The 16,954-nt window shown below is 42.1% G+C and overlaps 1 protein-coding gene across 1 annotated transcript in view; it reads right to left on the minus strand.

The window, feature by feature from the left end:
- Window positions 1-1,632: 1,632 nt before the first annotated feature.
- The window catches only part of sgsm1a (small G protein signaling modulator 1a), a gene marked incomplete at its 5' end in the record, with an annotated part of 40,273 nt that continues 24,951 nt past the window's right edge, over window positions 1,633-16,954 (minus strand). The window contains 15 exons of the mRNA XM_083645328.1: window positions 1,633-1,766; window positions 6,626-6,793; window positions 7,262-7,358; window positions 7,511-7,620; window positions 8,718-8,800; window positions 9,705-9,829; window positions 9,933-11,312; window positions 11,496-11,567; window positions 12,247-12,429; window positions 12,538-12,666; window positions 14,295-14,440; window positions 14,761-14,825; window positions 15,525-15,654; window positions 16,338-16,466; window positions 16,600-16,735. Of these exons, the coding sequence (XP_083501454.1) occupies window positions 1,678-1,766; window positions 6,626-6,793; window positions 7,262-7,358; window positions 7,511-7,620; window positions 8,718-8,800; window positions 9,705-9,829; window positions 9,933-11,312; window positions 11,496-11,567; window positions 12,247-12,429; window positions 12,538-12,666; window positions 14,295-14,440; window positions 14,761-14,825; window positions 15,525-15,654; window positions 16,338-16,466; window positions 16,600-16,735 (3,042 nt within the window). The 3' untranslated portion in view covers window positions 1,633-1,677. The remainder of the gene's footprint in view (window positions 1,767-6,625; window positions 6,794-7,261; window positions 7,359-7,510; window positions 7,621-8,717; window positions 8,801-9,704; window positions 9,830-9,932; window positions 11,313-11,495; window positions 11,568-12,246; window positions 12,430-12,537; window positions 12,667-14,294; window positions 14,441-14,760; window positions 14,826-15,524; window positions 15,655-16,337; window positions 16,467-16,599; window positions 16,736-16,954) is intronic.

Raw genomic sequence — 16,954 nt, forward strand, 5'->3', positions numbered from 1 at the left:
TCTAATCACATTCATGAAACAACACTTTGAGAACTGAGTGAAGTTTTAGGCAATGAATGCATGAGTTTTTTGGTCATTGAGACCAACGTTCATATTAATTTAGGGGATGACAGCATATAGCTATACTGTATGTCCTCACATATTGTCAAGCTACTTCGATGAATGAGATACTCCGAAATCATGGGAGACAAAGGGGCAACGGCAACATGATGACGTATTCTTGGTTAAATCATCAACAAACAAAATATGCCAAACCATTCACACAGTTCCCCTCATGACATCAGGTCTGAGCAAAACACTTTCAGTCTTTGTTTGGCTGTAACCAGAGAACTAAACCATACTGTAGTGCCTTTTTGGGCTACTTTCACACCAGCTAGTCTGAATAACACATAGGTAGGATTGTTAATTTGGTCACTGTGACTAAGGATCATTACTGCCTCGTCGGGACATCCCCATTCACTACTACACTCAAGCTCAAAATAACATTTGATTCAAAGAACAGAAATCTAGGAAATGCTGAAAGACAAGAGAAGACAAAAAAAGTGACTAAACAACACAATTTACAAAATATACAATGGTTCACTGGATAATAAAAAATATAACTAGGAGGACTATCAAATCATCAGGCTTGTTGCTTTGTGTGCATCCCTTCCCAGAGATCTGTCAGTCACTTGAATATCAGGTTATGCTCTTGAATCTTGAATGTTTCTATGTGTAATAATATAATATAGTCCTCATAATTTAAACATTTTTTCTCTTTACAGTACAATTCACACACAACAAATAGAGAGACATACATACTATTTGGTAGACAAGGCAGTCCATGGATTAAGTTAAAACACTGTATACTGATACTAAATCACTGGCATGGTGTTGAAACCAAAATTATTTGTAATGCTCAGCGCCAAACCTCGATTATACTGGACTACGACCCACTAGCATTTTAATGCTATGAAACGGCAACATGAAGGAATATCACAAGAACACTTCATTTGATTTGAGAATTATGAAATTGTCTGATGAGCAGCAATTTAAAAGACGTCTGCAGTTCTGTCTGTATCACCTAAATATAGGGAATAACTGCTGATATTTTATATTTATCTTCTAGACTAATATCCTACATATTAAAATAATGAATACAGACGATTATCACAATGCACCATATTTTCTTCTATCATAAATATAGTCTCTGGTTGAATTTCAAGTCTCAAGTGGCAATTTGGTTTGAAATGTGCAACTAAAACCAGCTTCATCTCTAAATATTAAGTCAAAATGCACTCAGATAAAGATCGACACTTAACAGATTCTCTGACAAAAATATTTGGAAATGAAAGAAAACATTCTTACTATTTCATCTCTTAACTTGAAATTACTGACAGAAGCATAATATTCTCACACACCAGTTGACAACACATACAACATAGTGGATACGCTGGATAAAGGCTCATAGCAGCAAACTGTGATTGTAAAGGCTGTGTGTGTGTGTGTGTGTGTGTGTGTGTGTGTGTGTGTGTGTGTGTGTGTGTGTGTGTGTGTGTGTGTGTGTGTGTGCGCGCGTGCGTGGTGCGTGTGAGAGAGAGAGAGAGACCATGTATGTATGTATTTACTCTGGTGCTGCTACAGCTATTCACACTTAAGTTGGATGGGAAGGAGAAGGAGAAACAAACACAAGCGGGATCACTTGTTCTCGATGAGCATCTGCACCTTGCACACCAGATCTCTGGCCATCGTCAGGATCTGCTTTATGTTGTGATGCTCGGCCATTTCTGAAACAAACAAAAGACACACTCACTGAAGTCCATTACATCACCAGTCAACAAAATGGCATCATGAACAAAATATGATGCATTGAATGTAGTTATGCACAATTGGTGGAAATAAATTCCATTACTGATAATCCAATTCGAAGCATTTTAACTGCAAATCAGACTCCACAGGACAGACATGTTTTCAATCACTTTGAAATTGCTTCAATGTTGATCTATTAATGTTTATTAATAGAAAAATGAAAGTAGAAAAGGTAACCACTGCGCTCAGACAGGTGCGTAGTCCAATATAGAAATGTCACAAATAAATGAAAAGATGGGGACCGCACTCAAGGAATATCGTTTTTAATTTTCTTTTTCTTTAGCAACAAAACGTTTTCGGCCGTCCGGCCTTCATCAGTGTGCAAGTGCAGAATGGTTGAAACAGACAGGTCTTAACTAGGCTGTGACTGACAACATGACAGGTGGGCACAATCAGCAATTAGCACAGTTAATAGGTAGACTATGTCACACATGATCATGAATGCGTAATGGCTATGGTGTTGATACGATTATATCCTGGATAAATACATTATGCGAACATATATACATATTTCAAAACATTTAAACATTTAAAAATCTGTATGGAAATCAACTGTAGCACATTGGGAGTATCAGGTTGTGTAGAACCGTTCATAAATCATTGTACTAGTCATTATTGATAGACGAGTGTTTACAGATATAGGCTATGTCTCCAATTACAGGAATGGAGTCAAATTAAGCTCTTCGTTCATACCAGCAGGAAACATGGATTGGAGCCGATGAATCCATATACATTCACGCTGCAAAAGGATTTGTTCATGGTTACCACCCCTTCTATTAAGATACACCATCTCCAAACCTATACACTTGAGGTCACTGATTTTATGATCCATTTCGTTAAAGTGCCGTGCCACGGGAGAATTGATGTCGGCCCGCTTTATATTACTTCTGTGTTCGTTTAACCTAACTTTTAATTTGCGGGATGTCTGTCCAACATAATATTTTTTACACTGGCAGAATAATAAGTATACTATATGTGTAGAATTGCACGTTATTAAAGATCTGATCTTGTAACTCTTTCCAGTATGGGAATCGTGGAATGCATTTGTTTTAATCATGTGGCTACAAGATACACAGGTTCTACATGGAAAGCTTCCATAAATAAAAGGCTCTGGCCTTGAATATGAGTCCGCTTTAACGAAGCGGTCTCTCAAATTTTTCGCTCTCTTATGCGTAAAGCGAGGAGGGTGTTGGAAGCGGTCATTTAGAGTTCTATCGGATGACAGAATGTGCCAGTGTTTCAAGACTGTGGACTTAATAATGGAACTAAATGGATCATAAGTCAGGACGTAGTTGATGGTGCCTGGTGTTCTGTCCCTTTCTTTCTTTTGGAACAGTTCTTTTCTTTCGACTTGATTTACAGTGACCATGGCTGAGTTAAGGCACTGTTTTGGGTAGCCCTTTTCTCTAAATCTTCCCAGCATGTTCTCACTTTCAGAGTGAAACTCCTCCTCAGAGCTGCAGATACGTTTGAGTCTATATAATTGACTTACAGGCAGGCTTTTCTTCAAGGGCATTGGATGGTGACTAGAAAATTGTAGGAGGTTGTTTTTATCTGTCGGTTTTCTATAGATGGTTGTGGCAATTACATTATCAATTTTAGTTAGTTTTACGTCTAGAAAATGGATGGATTCTCGGCTCTTTTCCATGCTAAAAGTGATTGATTCCAAACAGGAGTTCAAATAGGACAAAAATGATGACAAATCTACCTCACTCCCTGACCAGACCATGAAAATATCATCAATAAATCGAGCAAAATATTTGATATGGGGTCTAAATACATTATTATTGTAAATAAAGTCTTCTTCAAATTTGCCCATAAATAAGCATGCATATGCGCACGCAGACGGGGAGCCCATAGCAGAACCATATTCCTGTTGGTAGTAGACATTTTCAAACATAAACACATTTCTGTTGAGTGTAAATCTCATCAGTTCCATGATAAATTCATGTGGAGGTGTTTGATCTGGGAGTTTACCTATGAAATAGTTCAGAGCTTCTAGACCAAGGTTATGGTTAATATTTGAATATAACGAGGTAATGTCTAGGGTTACAAGAATATCACTGTCAACAATATTTCTAACTAAATCTAGTTTAGATCAACAATCACTCTATTAATGCATTTTGTAGACTGGTAGAGGATGAGGTTGAGAATCAGTTTGTGGTAAGGGAACAACCTATCAATAGCAAGAGAAAAAATGTTTCCCAAGCCGAAAGAAAGGCTGCAGACCAATTAGCTAAGAATAAAAACATCACCATCAAGGCTTGTGATAAAGGTGGTGGGATCTCTATAATGGATACATCCAGATACAGTGAAAAGATTAAAGAAATGTTGACTGACACCAAATACTATAAAAAAATACTGTTGAATCCCAGGAATAATTACGACCTTGAATTGAAACAGATTATTAAAAGAGCAGAAGAAAATAAATGGGTCACTGCAAAAGAAGCAAAGTTTCTGGTGAATGATTTCCCTGTTACACCTGTCATCTATGGTCTAGCCAAGGTGCACAAATGTCAAAATGACCCACCACTTCGACCGATAATCTCAGGGAAAGGGTCCCTCACTGAGAATATCTCTAAGTATGTAGACTACCACATTCAACCACTGGTTTGGAAACTTCCCTCTTATGTCAAAGATACCTCTGACTTTCTTTCTAAACTAGATTTAGTTAGAAATATTGTTGACAGTGATATTCTTGTAACCCTAGACATTACCTCGTTATATTCAAATATTAACCATAACCTTGGTCTAGAAGCTCTGAACTATTTCATAGGTAAACTCCCAGATCAAACACCTCCACATGAATTTATCATGGAACTGATGAGATTTACACTCAACAGAAATGTGTTTATGTTTGAAAATGTCTACTACCAACAGGAATATGGTTCTGCTATGGGCTCCCCGTCTGCGTGCGCATATGCATGCTTATTTATGGGCAAATTTGAAGAAGACTTTATTTACAATAATAATGTATTTAGACCCCATATCAAATATTTTGCTCGATTTATTGATGATATTTTCATGGTCTGGTCAGGGAGTGAGGTAGATTTGTCATCATTTTTGTCCTATTTGAACTCCTGTTTGGAATCAATCACTTTTAGCATGGAAAAGAGCCGAGAATCCATCCATTTTCTAGACGTAAAACTAACTAAAATTGATAATGTAATTGCCACAACCATCTATAGAAAACCGACAGATAAAAACAACCTCCTACAATTTTCTAGTCACCATCCAATGCCCTTGAAGAAAAGCCTGCCTGTAAGTCAATTATATAGACTCAAACGTATCTGCAGCTCTGAGGAGGAGTTTCACTCTGAAAGTGAGAACATGCTGGGAAGATTTAGAGAAAAGGGCTACCCAAAACAGTGCCTTAACTCAGCCATGGTCACTGTAAATCAAGTCGAAAGAAAAGAACTGTTCCAAAAGAAAGAAAGGGACAGAACACCAGGCACCATCAACTACGTCCTGACTTATGATCCATTTAGTTCCATTATTAAGTCCACAGTCTTGAAACACTGGCACATTCTGTCATCCGATAGAACTCTAAATGACCGCTTCCAACACCCTCCTCGCTTTACGCATAAGAGAGCGAAAAATTTGAGAGACCGCTTCGTTAAAGCGGACTCATATTCAAGGCCAGAGCCTTTTATTTATGGAAGCTTTCCATGTAGAACCTGTGTATCTTGTAGCCACATGATTAAAACAAATGCATTCCACGATTCCCATACTGGAAAGAGTTACAAGATCAGATCTTTAATAACGTGCAATTCTACACATATAGTATACTTATTATTCTGCCAGTGTAAAAAATATTATGTTGGACAGACATCCCGCAAATTAAAAGTTAGGTTAAACGAACACAGAAGTAATATAAAGCGGGCCGACATCAATTCTCCCGTGGCACGGCACTTTAACGAAATGGATCATAAAATCAGTGACCTCAAGTGTATAGGTTTGGAGATGGTGTATCTTAATAGAAGGGGTGGTAACCATGAACAAATCCTTTTGCAGCGTGAATGTATATGGATTCATCGGCTCCAATCCATGTTTCCTGCTGGTATGAACGAAGAGCTTAATTTGACTCCATTCCTGTAATTGGAGACATAGCCTATATCTGTAAACACTCGTCTATCAATAATGACTAGTACAATGATTTATGAACGGTTCTACACAACCTGATACTCCCAATGTGCTACAGTTGATTTCCATACAGATTTTTAAATGTTTAAATGTTTTGAAATATGTATATATGTTCGCATAATGTATTTATCCAGGATATAATCGTATCAACACCATAGCCATTACGCATTCATGATCATGTGTGACATAGTCTACCTATTAACTGTGCTAATTGCTGATTGTGCCCACCTGTCATGTTGTCAGTCACAGCCTAGTTAAGACCTGTCTGTTTCAACCATTCTGCACTTGCACACTGATGAAGGCCGGACGGCCGAAAACGTTTTGTTGCTAAAGAAAAAGAAAATTAAAAACGATATTCCTTGAGTGCGGTCCCCATCTTTTCATTTATTAATAGAAAAAAAAATCTCTTGTCCAAATTTCCCTTCCTACTGTATAATAAAGGAAAAGGTTGGGTTAATAATATTCTCCTCCATTACTGAATCTTGCACTCAACACGGGTTATGTGGTTGGTTATTAGCTACCAGCTACATGTTTTATCAATTTATAATTAATAATAGCAATTAAATATTTAGCATAATTCTCTTCACAGTCAAACAATACATTCCAGTGCATTAAAATAAATGAGGCTCATTACCATTGAAGAACTTAATGATGTCAGTGAAGTCCATGTTGTTCTCCAGGATGATGTCCCTGTAGATCTCCACCAGTGCCAGGGCAATAAAGAGCACAAAGTGACTGGAGGAGGCATACTTGGCTGCCCAGATGGTCTCCCAGACTGCAAACACGTCGTCATACACCAGCTCTGGAGGACAAAGCACAAAGGAACAGGAGGAGAGGAGTCAGCCCCCACAACTGACAGAGTTGGGAGGCAAGTCTTATCAGTTATCAGTCAGAGAGATAAGAGAAGAAGCAGGTGTCAGCTGGATCAGATTCAGACAGAAGGGATATACTGTCTGAGATAGCCGGGTGAGCAGGTGAAGAGAACATGAGAATTATACTGAAATCGCCCATGGCTAAATCTTCAGTATGCCCACAATTCATTACATCCATGCAATAGCAATTCATGCCTATTTTTTCAAAAGCAATTCCTGAGAAGCGTTTTACAAAATCTCACTGACCTCCATATCCCTCCCAAGCCTTATTACCGGCAGGCCTTGTTAGCCGGCTGTCAAGTGGTTTTGTCATTTGAGCAACAAGCAGGGCTTAGTGAAGACACCATCTCCTATTCATCTAATTGGCACAAACCCTTTTGCAGTAACCACCACCATACCTCGCTTGAAGTCTAAGAGGAACCAGCGGTAGCAGAAGTAGAAGTGGGTGTAGTCCCCGTTCTGGTGCATCAGCTCAAAGAGCTCAGAATCCAGGATCTGCCGAGAGAGGAGATTGTGGGAGACACAAGGGACCAAATAATGAGATTGGTTGCGGGGAAGAAAAGACAGACATTAGGTTACGTGGGGAGTTTGTGAGGACTGAAAGGATTTATTTCTATTGACTTTGACTTCAGAGGTGCATGCCTTACCTGGATGAGAGAGCGCATGTTGGCAAAGTGAGTGTCCATAGCTCCTCCATGGGGAAAGTTTTGATTCATCCTCTTCATCAGTTCAGTGAAGCAGCTGAAGGCCATGGCCTCTAAGAGCAGAAAACAGAGAGAGGAAGGTGGAGGGACAAAGGCTGGGTTTCCCAAAAGCTTCTTTGCGCTAAGAAGCTAATTCAACCCTTCTTAAGGCCCCCTTAAGAAGCAAACGCGTTTCCCAATTGCTTCTTTACGAAGGCATGCGTTTCCCAAAAGCTTCTTAGCGCTAAGAAGCTTCTTTGACCCTTCTTAAGGCTCCCGTAAGAAGCCAACGAAGCCAACGCATTTCCCGATTGCTTCTTAGCCTAAAATTATCTTCCAATTATCCTCCGTTAAGAAGGCTGCGTTTCCCAAATGCTTCTTAGCGCTAAGATGATCTTTCGTTAAGAAGGTTTTGTAAGAAGGGTCTGGAGCCTTCTTAACACCTTCTTAATGACAAAACACTGGCAGATCCAGCCGCGTCAGGCAAAAGGAGATACTTGTGTCCACTGTTCCTCTTGTGTTTTTCCCTTTTTCCTTTCTTTCATGTACCCTTTAGTGTTTAAAATTAGGGAACACTTGAAAATCTCCCCTGTATGTATGGTTACTTGTGTTTTAAATGTTTTACCGTAGGCTATATTCCTCTAATCAGAATGGATTACTTTTATAATGTTGTGGATTTATATAGCACCTTTCACAGAACCCAAGGTCGCTTAAATTCTGTAGTGTTTCTCTGTTTTGTTGTATGCTGTGTATATAAAGCAATTTGAACTGCAGTCCATGTCTGAAATAAATAATGTTTAATAAAGTTTAACATGACCATGATTAGGTGTTAACAGTGTTTCTCAACCACTGAGTCGTGGCCCACTGCTGGGCTCAGAGTGCCATCAAGTGAGCCGCTCCAGTTAAGATGCTTCTTAAGACCCTTCTATTTTTTTTATTTTTCTCGACTGTTAAGAAGGCGTTTGGGAAACACTTCTTTGGAGCCTTCTTAACTCCTTAAGAAGCTTCTTAACTCCTTAAGAAGCTTCTTAACTCTTAAGAAGCTTCTTTGTTGGGAAACTCAGCCAAAGTCTATTCTGTTGTTCCATCATCACCACGAATCTCAATGGTAAAAACAGACCAAGTGTCAAAGACGAGTGAATGTGAGAATTGACCCAACGTGTTGACTCACCATCATCCAGGATGACGAGAAGTGGAGCCAGAAGATCACACATGCCCTGTACATAACCGATTTCTAGATGGCGCCAGATATAGCTGCAAATAGTACAACATTGTCCATATTTAGAAGCATTTCTACAAAAGGTAATTCAAAAAGTAATTAATTGTTGATCAAGATGACTACCGTACTTTTGGAGTGCAATTCATGTATTTTTCCTTATTCCTTATTATGATCAGGCTTCTCATCCTATCCTCAGTATGGTGAAAACATTTATTTGGTAATTACTCTCTGCCTTTGGGAACAAGAGATAAGCAGTGATAGGAAGTGATGTGGTCATATTAAAAGGCAGAGAAACTTCCAGTCAGTGATCATCATAAGGCAAACAACCGCCAGTGTAAACAAATATCAATTATGTTTGTTTGTTTTCCTCTAAAGACCCTATCCCCATATAGGTAGCATCGATAGTAGCTAACTTGCGAGGCAGCTGGATTTGCGAGATCATGATCACGTAAGAAATCCATCTTGCCGTGTTCCAAGCTATTGTGGTTTAACTCCGTCCTACCAGTGGGCCGGACCAATCAGCATCCAGAGGCAGCTATGGGCGGGATTTAGGTGTGACGACAGTGAGAAGCGAGCCCGTGATAGATGGGGATAGACAGATGGTTCATCCAATCACCTGGCAGGTATTTTTTGAATGCGCCTTGAATGCGTTTGAATTCCAAACAGTTTCCAAAGACGACGTCCCAGATGCTTCTGTGTAACTTACTATGATGTACACTAAATGACTTATATAATACTACTTACTATGATGAACACTAAATGACTTATATAATACTACTTACTATGATGTACACTAAATTACTTATATAATACTACCTACTATGATGTATACTAAATAACTTATATAAAAAAAACAGGATAGCCTTAAAAGATGGGTAAATTCTCTTCTGTGAATAGAAAATTGACTTTACCCGTCACCCCTTCCCTGTCAGCACTTACCTGCACATGATGTTGCGCAGTTTCTCCAGGTTGGCAGGAGTGAAGTACCAGTAGTTCCTGTCACAACGCTGAACATCCTTCTCAATGCGGTGCAGATTTAACGTGTACAGGTTCAAAAGCTCTTGCTGCAACACAGAAAAAACACAAGTCACTCATCATACTGTAGAATTACTTGAGGATAAATCAACTGGAAATACAAAAAGAAAAAAGAAAAAAAGGTGTGCATACAGAGTAGCTGGACTCTGGAGAGGCCGCTTCGTTCTTGGTCTCTCCGGACACGGCCACACAGTCAAAATGAGGGTAGAGGCTCTCCATCTCTGGCTCGTCAGACAGGATGGACTCGGTGCCTTCTGGACTGGGCTTCCCCTGCTCCTCCTCCGTCCTGAACTCCAGGTGGGGGACCTCAGAGTCCTCGGAGGACGAGGACGCTTCGCAAGGCCCCTCCCTGCTCCAAGGCACCATGGAAACTTTGGCTTTGGGGATCTCCTCCATCTCTATGGCGGAGGGAGATTCGTCGGATTCAGTCGTGATGTGAGCCTCGTCGTTCTGCGAGCCGCAGAAGGCTTCCATCGCTCTCGAGACCCGAGCTTCTGCTGAGAAAATGAGATTCTTCTCTACTGCGGGAGCCCTGGGATCTTTTAATATTTCTTCCTTCCCTTCAGCTGCTGCTGTCTCTTCTGCTTTACTAATCTGATCCTCCTTTGCCAATAAAGCCTCTTGTGGTGTCTCACTTGCCTTTGTTTCTCCCGTTTCCTCCAATTTCAAAATCTCTGCCTGACGTCTCTCAACCTCTCCCTCACTTTCTTCCCGTGGCTTTTCCACACTTGTTTCTACAGTTTTTTCTACCTTTGATGTCTCCTCATTACCCACCATGTCTACGCCTTGTTTAAGAGTTTGTTCAACATCTCTCTGTTCTCCTTTGGGTTCTGCAGCCACTGGTGATACTACAGCACTATCCTCTTGAGGCACTTCTTTCTCTGTTTTCCCTGACTCTAATTTAAATGTCTCACATTTGACCTCTTGTCCTGAAGCATTTTCTTTAATGTCTACCGGTGCAATCAGCTCTCCATCTTCAGCCTTGGTCCCCTCTGTTTCTGTCTTCTGTTCAACATCCTCAGGATTAACAGCTTTGGACTCCACTGGTAAATCTATAGCACCGTCTTTTAATTTAGGTAGATTCATGCCTTCGCTGGCCTTTAACTCGCCTTCTTCAACTGGCTGGACTGTGCTATCTTCTAGCACCTCAGCCATGGTGTCTTCTGTCTTTTTGGTCACTTCAGGTGTTTCCTCCTTGACGGGGCTCTGCGGTGCAGGAGGGGCAGCGGCGGCTCTGGCAGCTACGTCGGGCGCGGGGCAGTCCTCTGTGCTGAGCGAGCCATCAGACAGGCCAGAGGTGACGGAGAAGTTGCGGGAGGAGGGATGGCCGGAGTCAGGAGAGCTCGTCCCATTCTGGAGTGCTCCGTTGGGCATCTTAGGAACCTGTTTGGCCTCTTCGTTCTTGGGCTCCGTCTCGATCTGGTCCACCTCCTCCACGGACTCAAACACCTGAAAGAACAAGCCAGAGGGAAGCAGGCTACTCCAGGGGAAGGGATGGGAGGATGTGAAGAACTAGCAGGAGAGAGAATGCAAGGGTGAGGAATATTGGTTCAAAAAGGTTGAGATCATTACATTACTTTGGACATACACTGAAAAGATTTCTCAAAAATGTGATCAGCAAGAACATTAAAAACACTGAAATTTTACTTCATTTGTAGATTTAGTGCAGTGTGTACTGCAGTGAGGCTGTGATACCTGTGTGCTGCTGCTGGAGTCGCTCTGTAGACGAGCCAGACTCTGTCTGTCTGAGCTGCAGCTCTGGGAGGACTGTGATTGGGAAACAAAGACAATGAAACCAAGACAATACATGCAAAACTTCGTCTGGTTCTAAATGAGGTTAAATGATCCACATCAACAGCTCAATGCAAAAATGAAATAAATAGTAAATACAAAAACAATGTGTCAGATTACAATGTGTCTGAACATTACAGTGTGCACAGTGGCTCTAGAACTTTTTTCTCCTCCCATTTTCTCTCAGATGGGCCTTTTTCACAGCTGCCATTGTGTGTCTAAATGGCAGGGTAAACACAGGTGCAACCAAATCATTAATTAGGGCCCCAGCACTGGAACACATAATGGATTGGAAGTTGTAAACCCTAATTAATGTTTGGTTACACCTGTGTTACTTCCTGCCTTTTAGGCACAAAATGGCTGCTGTGAAAAAGGCCTATTGTACTTGGCCAATTCCCGCTGTTGTTGTCCTGTTCGCTGTTCCACCCCTCTGCTGTTCTGGGGAGAGCCGTAGACTAGCACATGCTTCCTCCAATTTTCACCTGACAGCGAGGGGTTTCACCAGCAGGACATAGCGCATGGGAGGATTGCGCTATACCCCCCAGTTCCCCTCCCGGGTCTCTGCGGTGGTAGGCGAGTGCTTTCACCTCTACACTACACAAACACCCCGGTGGCTCTATAACTTGTGCGTACTGTATGAGTGTTACTGTGTCACCTCGTTGCTGATGGTGGAGTCGCGATGGATCATCTTCTGGCTGCTGCTGTCCACGCTGGCCCCGGAGGAACACTTGGCTAACGCTGCAGCATGCTGCTCCTTCTCCCGCTGGCGGACGATCTCCTCGCAGCCGAGCCACTCTTGCATGGTCTGCTGATAGCATGCCCTGACCTGTTCATCCACCTGGTGGCGAGATGTTAGTGTTCAGGGGTCAAGGGTCCAGGGTCAGCTATTCGGCGGATAATTCTTTGAGAGCAAAGCCAGCATGAGTAAATGAGTGAAATGACAAACCTCCTTCCTCTCCACTTCAGACATTCCAAACCGGTAATGGCCCAGGAGGAAAGGCCACACCTCCTTACGCAGCGAGGGCTCCACACCGCCAAAGTAGACCAGACGCAGGAGCTCCTGCTCCTCGTAGGCCTTCAGGGAGACATCAAACACAATATGTCATATTATAAAATACACGTTATAGAGCACACATACACACACAACAGGAAATGTATATGATCCTTGCTAGTGTGCCTTGTGTTGTCCTGAAATTATATATTGAATTCACCATTATATAAACGCGTTTCTAACATGACATGCTCTGGTGAATATAAGCAGTTCAGTTTTTACATTTCTATTGGTTGACTCAGTGGGTGAATATATCTGGTGGTGAAACACTGTCAAACCACTACTTTAGATTTTCATTCATCGGATTAAAAAGAAAATGTTTTCCACTCTACATATTCAAGATAATCAGATCTGCTTCACAACAACAGGGTAATACAGCATGGCAGCATGTGGAGACCGGCATTCCCCTCTAGCTTTCACTATGACAATGGAGGTAATAATTAGTGGATCAAAGTGGGTGGTAGACGGGAAAAGGCTACAGGGAGGGCTGAATGATGAGAGTTCATTGAAGTAAGTTGAGAACAGTTAATTGGCTCGTTAGGTGAAGGCCTCCTGTTCAGGTGCTACTCCTATATGTACCGCTATCTATTTCTCTATTTTGTCAGGATATTAATAGTCTATTGCAAGGATGATGCACATGGCAACATAAGCAAGTGCTGAAGGGTCCATCAGAGACAATTCAGAGCAGATGATTAGTAAATTAATCTGTCATCTGATAGGAAGGCAGATATTAAAGCTGGTTGTGGTTTTGTCTGTGCGGGAGAAAAGAGTATCTTGTTGGGGCAGGCATATATATTATAGGCCAACCAGGGGTGCAGAGATTGGTTAATGGATTTGAAGGAAAGAGCTGATAACCTTTGAAACACTGAAGCTGAACTGAATACTGTGTTGAGGTCTGAAGCCCAGTGGATAGTGGATTTTGTGACTTGACACCTCCAGTGAAATCCCCCACCCCCCCCAACACACACACACACACACACACACACACACACACACTCAACCCTGTAACAGATGAGGTGGCTGGTGAATGGTGCTGCCTGTCTGATGGTCCTGTAGATTTATAACAGTGTACCCTGATTGGTGGATTAGTACATCACTCTTTTGACAGATGAGTTGGGCTTCTGTATGGCACAAGGGATTTTAACATCGCATCCTGTATGTTGGTAAATATTTTCAAATATTAGATTTCCAAGCTACTGAAACAAAACAGATACTGAAAAATGTGATGTAACCGACCAGTATTCAGAGAGAAAAAAAGGAAATAAAATCATATTTTTTTAATTTTCAAAAAAAAAACTGCCCCTTTTTTAACTGACCTTTTTCATGTTCAAGACAAACTCTTAATCAATTCAGGATAATATAACTAATATTTACGGGCCCAAATACATTTAAGATTGGCAGGACATTAGTTATGCTTCATGCATATTATTGTGTGAATTATGGAGTGAGCCACATGATTAGAGGGGATAAATATGGATGAGAGAGAAGAGCAACATAGGGAGAGAGAGAGGGGGGGGAGGGAGAGAGGGAGAGAGAGAGAGATGGACATGCAGGCTTGTGTAGTCTGCGTGTGGTCAGTATATCATCAGGGGTTAATTTGCAGTGGTGTGACTGTGACAATGACGTGTGGAGTGAGGAGCAGTGACGCTTACGCTGCCGTCCTGGAGGAAGGTGTGCCACACGTCGGTGGTGAGCCCCCTGTAGGCGTCACGCGGCACGTCAGGCTCCACAATGGTGTGATTAACAAGAGCAGAGAGGTGTGTGCGGACAGTGGACAGGTGACGGCAGTATGCCAGCCCTACATGACAAGACAAGTCAATGCACAATGTACTTATAGAAGGTTTCAACTTGACAACATAAACATTCTAAATTGCCCCTAGCTAACTTCCTGTTGCAGTGTATGCAGTCTATAATGCTAATACTAGCTGACAGGAAATCAGCTAGCTTTCAAACTGTTCCCTAGCAACACAATTCCGTGAAAACCGTCTATAGTTAAAATGAATATATTCATCTAACAGTACTGTAAGTTGTCAATCAATTATATTTTCACAGTGATTTTGAATGAGAAAAGATAAAATATTCGAGGCATTTCAATGCACACAATAATCAATCACTTACAGCCATAGAATGCCCGAGAGATGATCTGATACTTCATGTTGTCGCACAGCATCTTTAAAGGAGCCCTGCAGGGACAGACAGCACGTTCAAGACATTTTGACATGATTATGCAACTATTCTGTCTGTGCTGTTGTTTTCTTGCAGGAGCCTCATGAAATCTGTGAGTTATTATTCATATACTGTCCTGAAACAGTGAGATACAGTATCTAATGTGTTTCAGGGGCCCCAGCCTTTTAATATTCAAATGACTACCTGTGGTGCTGATAGCTATGAATAGTCTTCAAGCAATTAATTTGCCTTGCTTATCATCTCATTTCCCCCAACACATTCTTCTCTCACTTATGTAAATGTCACATGACTGTCTTCGGGGTAATTGCATGTTTCTTGCATGCTTTTAGCATCCCTGTCTCCTCTGCAGTGTTTAGAACTCCTGATGGGCGCTGGGGGACGGGGGTCTGCTGAGCAGCTGTGGCTCTGCAACCTCAGGCAAACAGGTCCCCCCTGTCAATATACGATGCCAGCAAAAGTAGCAAGCAAATGTTAAATGAGAATTCTCCTAAACGATTGAAGTGGATGGGACCAAGTTTCAAACATAAAGTTTGTCCCCATCCACTTCAATTGTTTAGGAGAATGCAGTGTTTTACAGTGAAACTCCACAAATGTTTTGTGGACTAAAAACGTCGCCTGTCCTTGAGTGATGAGTAGGTAATGACAGAATTTTAATTTTGGGGTGAACTTATCCTTTACTGAGCGTTATCGCTCACCTCTCATGGTTGCAGCCTTTGAGTGGCATCCCGTCAGAGAGGCTGCCCTGGGAACAGGAGGAGCAGGAGGACTTCCTGAGTGTCGGGTGCCACATTGTAGCTCCCTGGTCCATCAAGTCTGGAGGAGTCACTGTGGCATACATGCATGTGCATCATGACGTGCATGCGCGCGCGCGCACACACACACACACACACACACACACACACACACACGCATGTGCACACACAAATACATAAGCACACAGACACACAAAGTGACTGTCATCAGCATATTGCGCTTAAAGTATTAGGCTGTTCAAGCACTCAAGAACTATTGCAATTTGCACTTAGATGATTTGAACACAGCTGGAAATGTTGTGCATAAGCAGAATTACACTGATCAATTGTGATCTGTTGGTAGCACTTCAGAGTACAATTTGTTTGCGCTGGATTTCGATTAGAGAAAAGATAGGGAAGCATATAAACAAGAACATTTGGAATTGGTAAACGACTCAATGCTCTTGCGTCTTTTTAACATTACACTGATGTTTAGCCCAAAACCAAGAGAAATCAAGCGATCCAGAGCCTTTCTCAGTTCAGCAGCAATATTCCTTGTCCACCATCGCCTGTTAAAAGGTTATTTCCTTGTAATGCATTAAAAAAGATGGGACATGGGGGGCTGCAGGGGACGGGGGGGGACGTGGCTTTAATAACGGGAAACATCAATAAATTTTGCCAGGGGCACAGAGGTCGACCAAGAGGATATTAAATGCAGGGAATTAAAGCAAGACAAGCTGACAGATGGACAGACAAGCCAAGGTGTGACAGGGTTACAGGGGCTTCCTGTGAGTGAGGGGGATTCTTCTGGACAGCTGCAGGACCGCTTGGGGACAACCAGCGCCCCTGCTCCTCTCGGTTGAAGGGACAGGGAGGAAGTCAGGTGGGGAGGGTGGCTTACTGTCACTGTAACGAACAACGAGCAACATTTTCATGAGAAGTCAACACTCGGGCAAGGCTAATGGTGCTGCTGCACATTAACAGCTGCCCAGACACATGTCGTGTTGACATGGTTCACTGGAGGGGAGACGTCTCTCACCGAACTCTGATTGGCTGTTCGGAAAGAGGATGCGGAAGACGTAATCGGTGGCCTCATCCTCCTCTTTATCGGAGACCGAGTCGGAGGATACAGATCCCTGCGGAACCCTCTTCCGCAGCTTAGGGAACACCTTGCCCTGCCATGAGAAAATAACTGTTATTAAACTAATGCCAGCAAGAGTCACTAAAGCATGTGATTTAAAGAGGCTGGCTGTTTGCACACTGAAGTGGCTGAACATGCGTGGGCGGGTTTTCATGATACAGTTTGTCCTGCAGATACTGTGAATGCTATTCAGTCTAACAAAGACATCCATTCACACAAAGGGACACGATGAGGGACACGTATTGTCCGGCGG

Source organism: Poromitra crassiceps, assembly GCF_964638095.1.
Source record: "Poromitra crassiceps genome assembly, chromosome: 10".
Lineage (NCBI taxonomy): Eukaryota > Metazoa > Chordata > Actinopteri > Beryciformes > Melamphaidae > Poromitra > Poromitra crassiceps.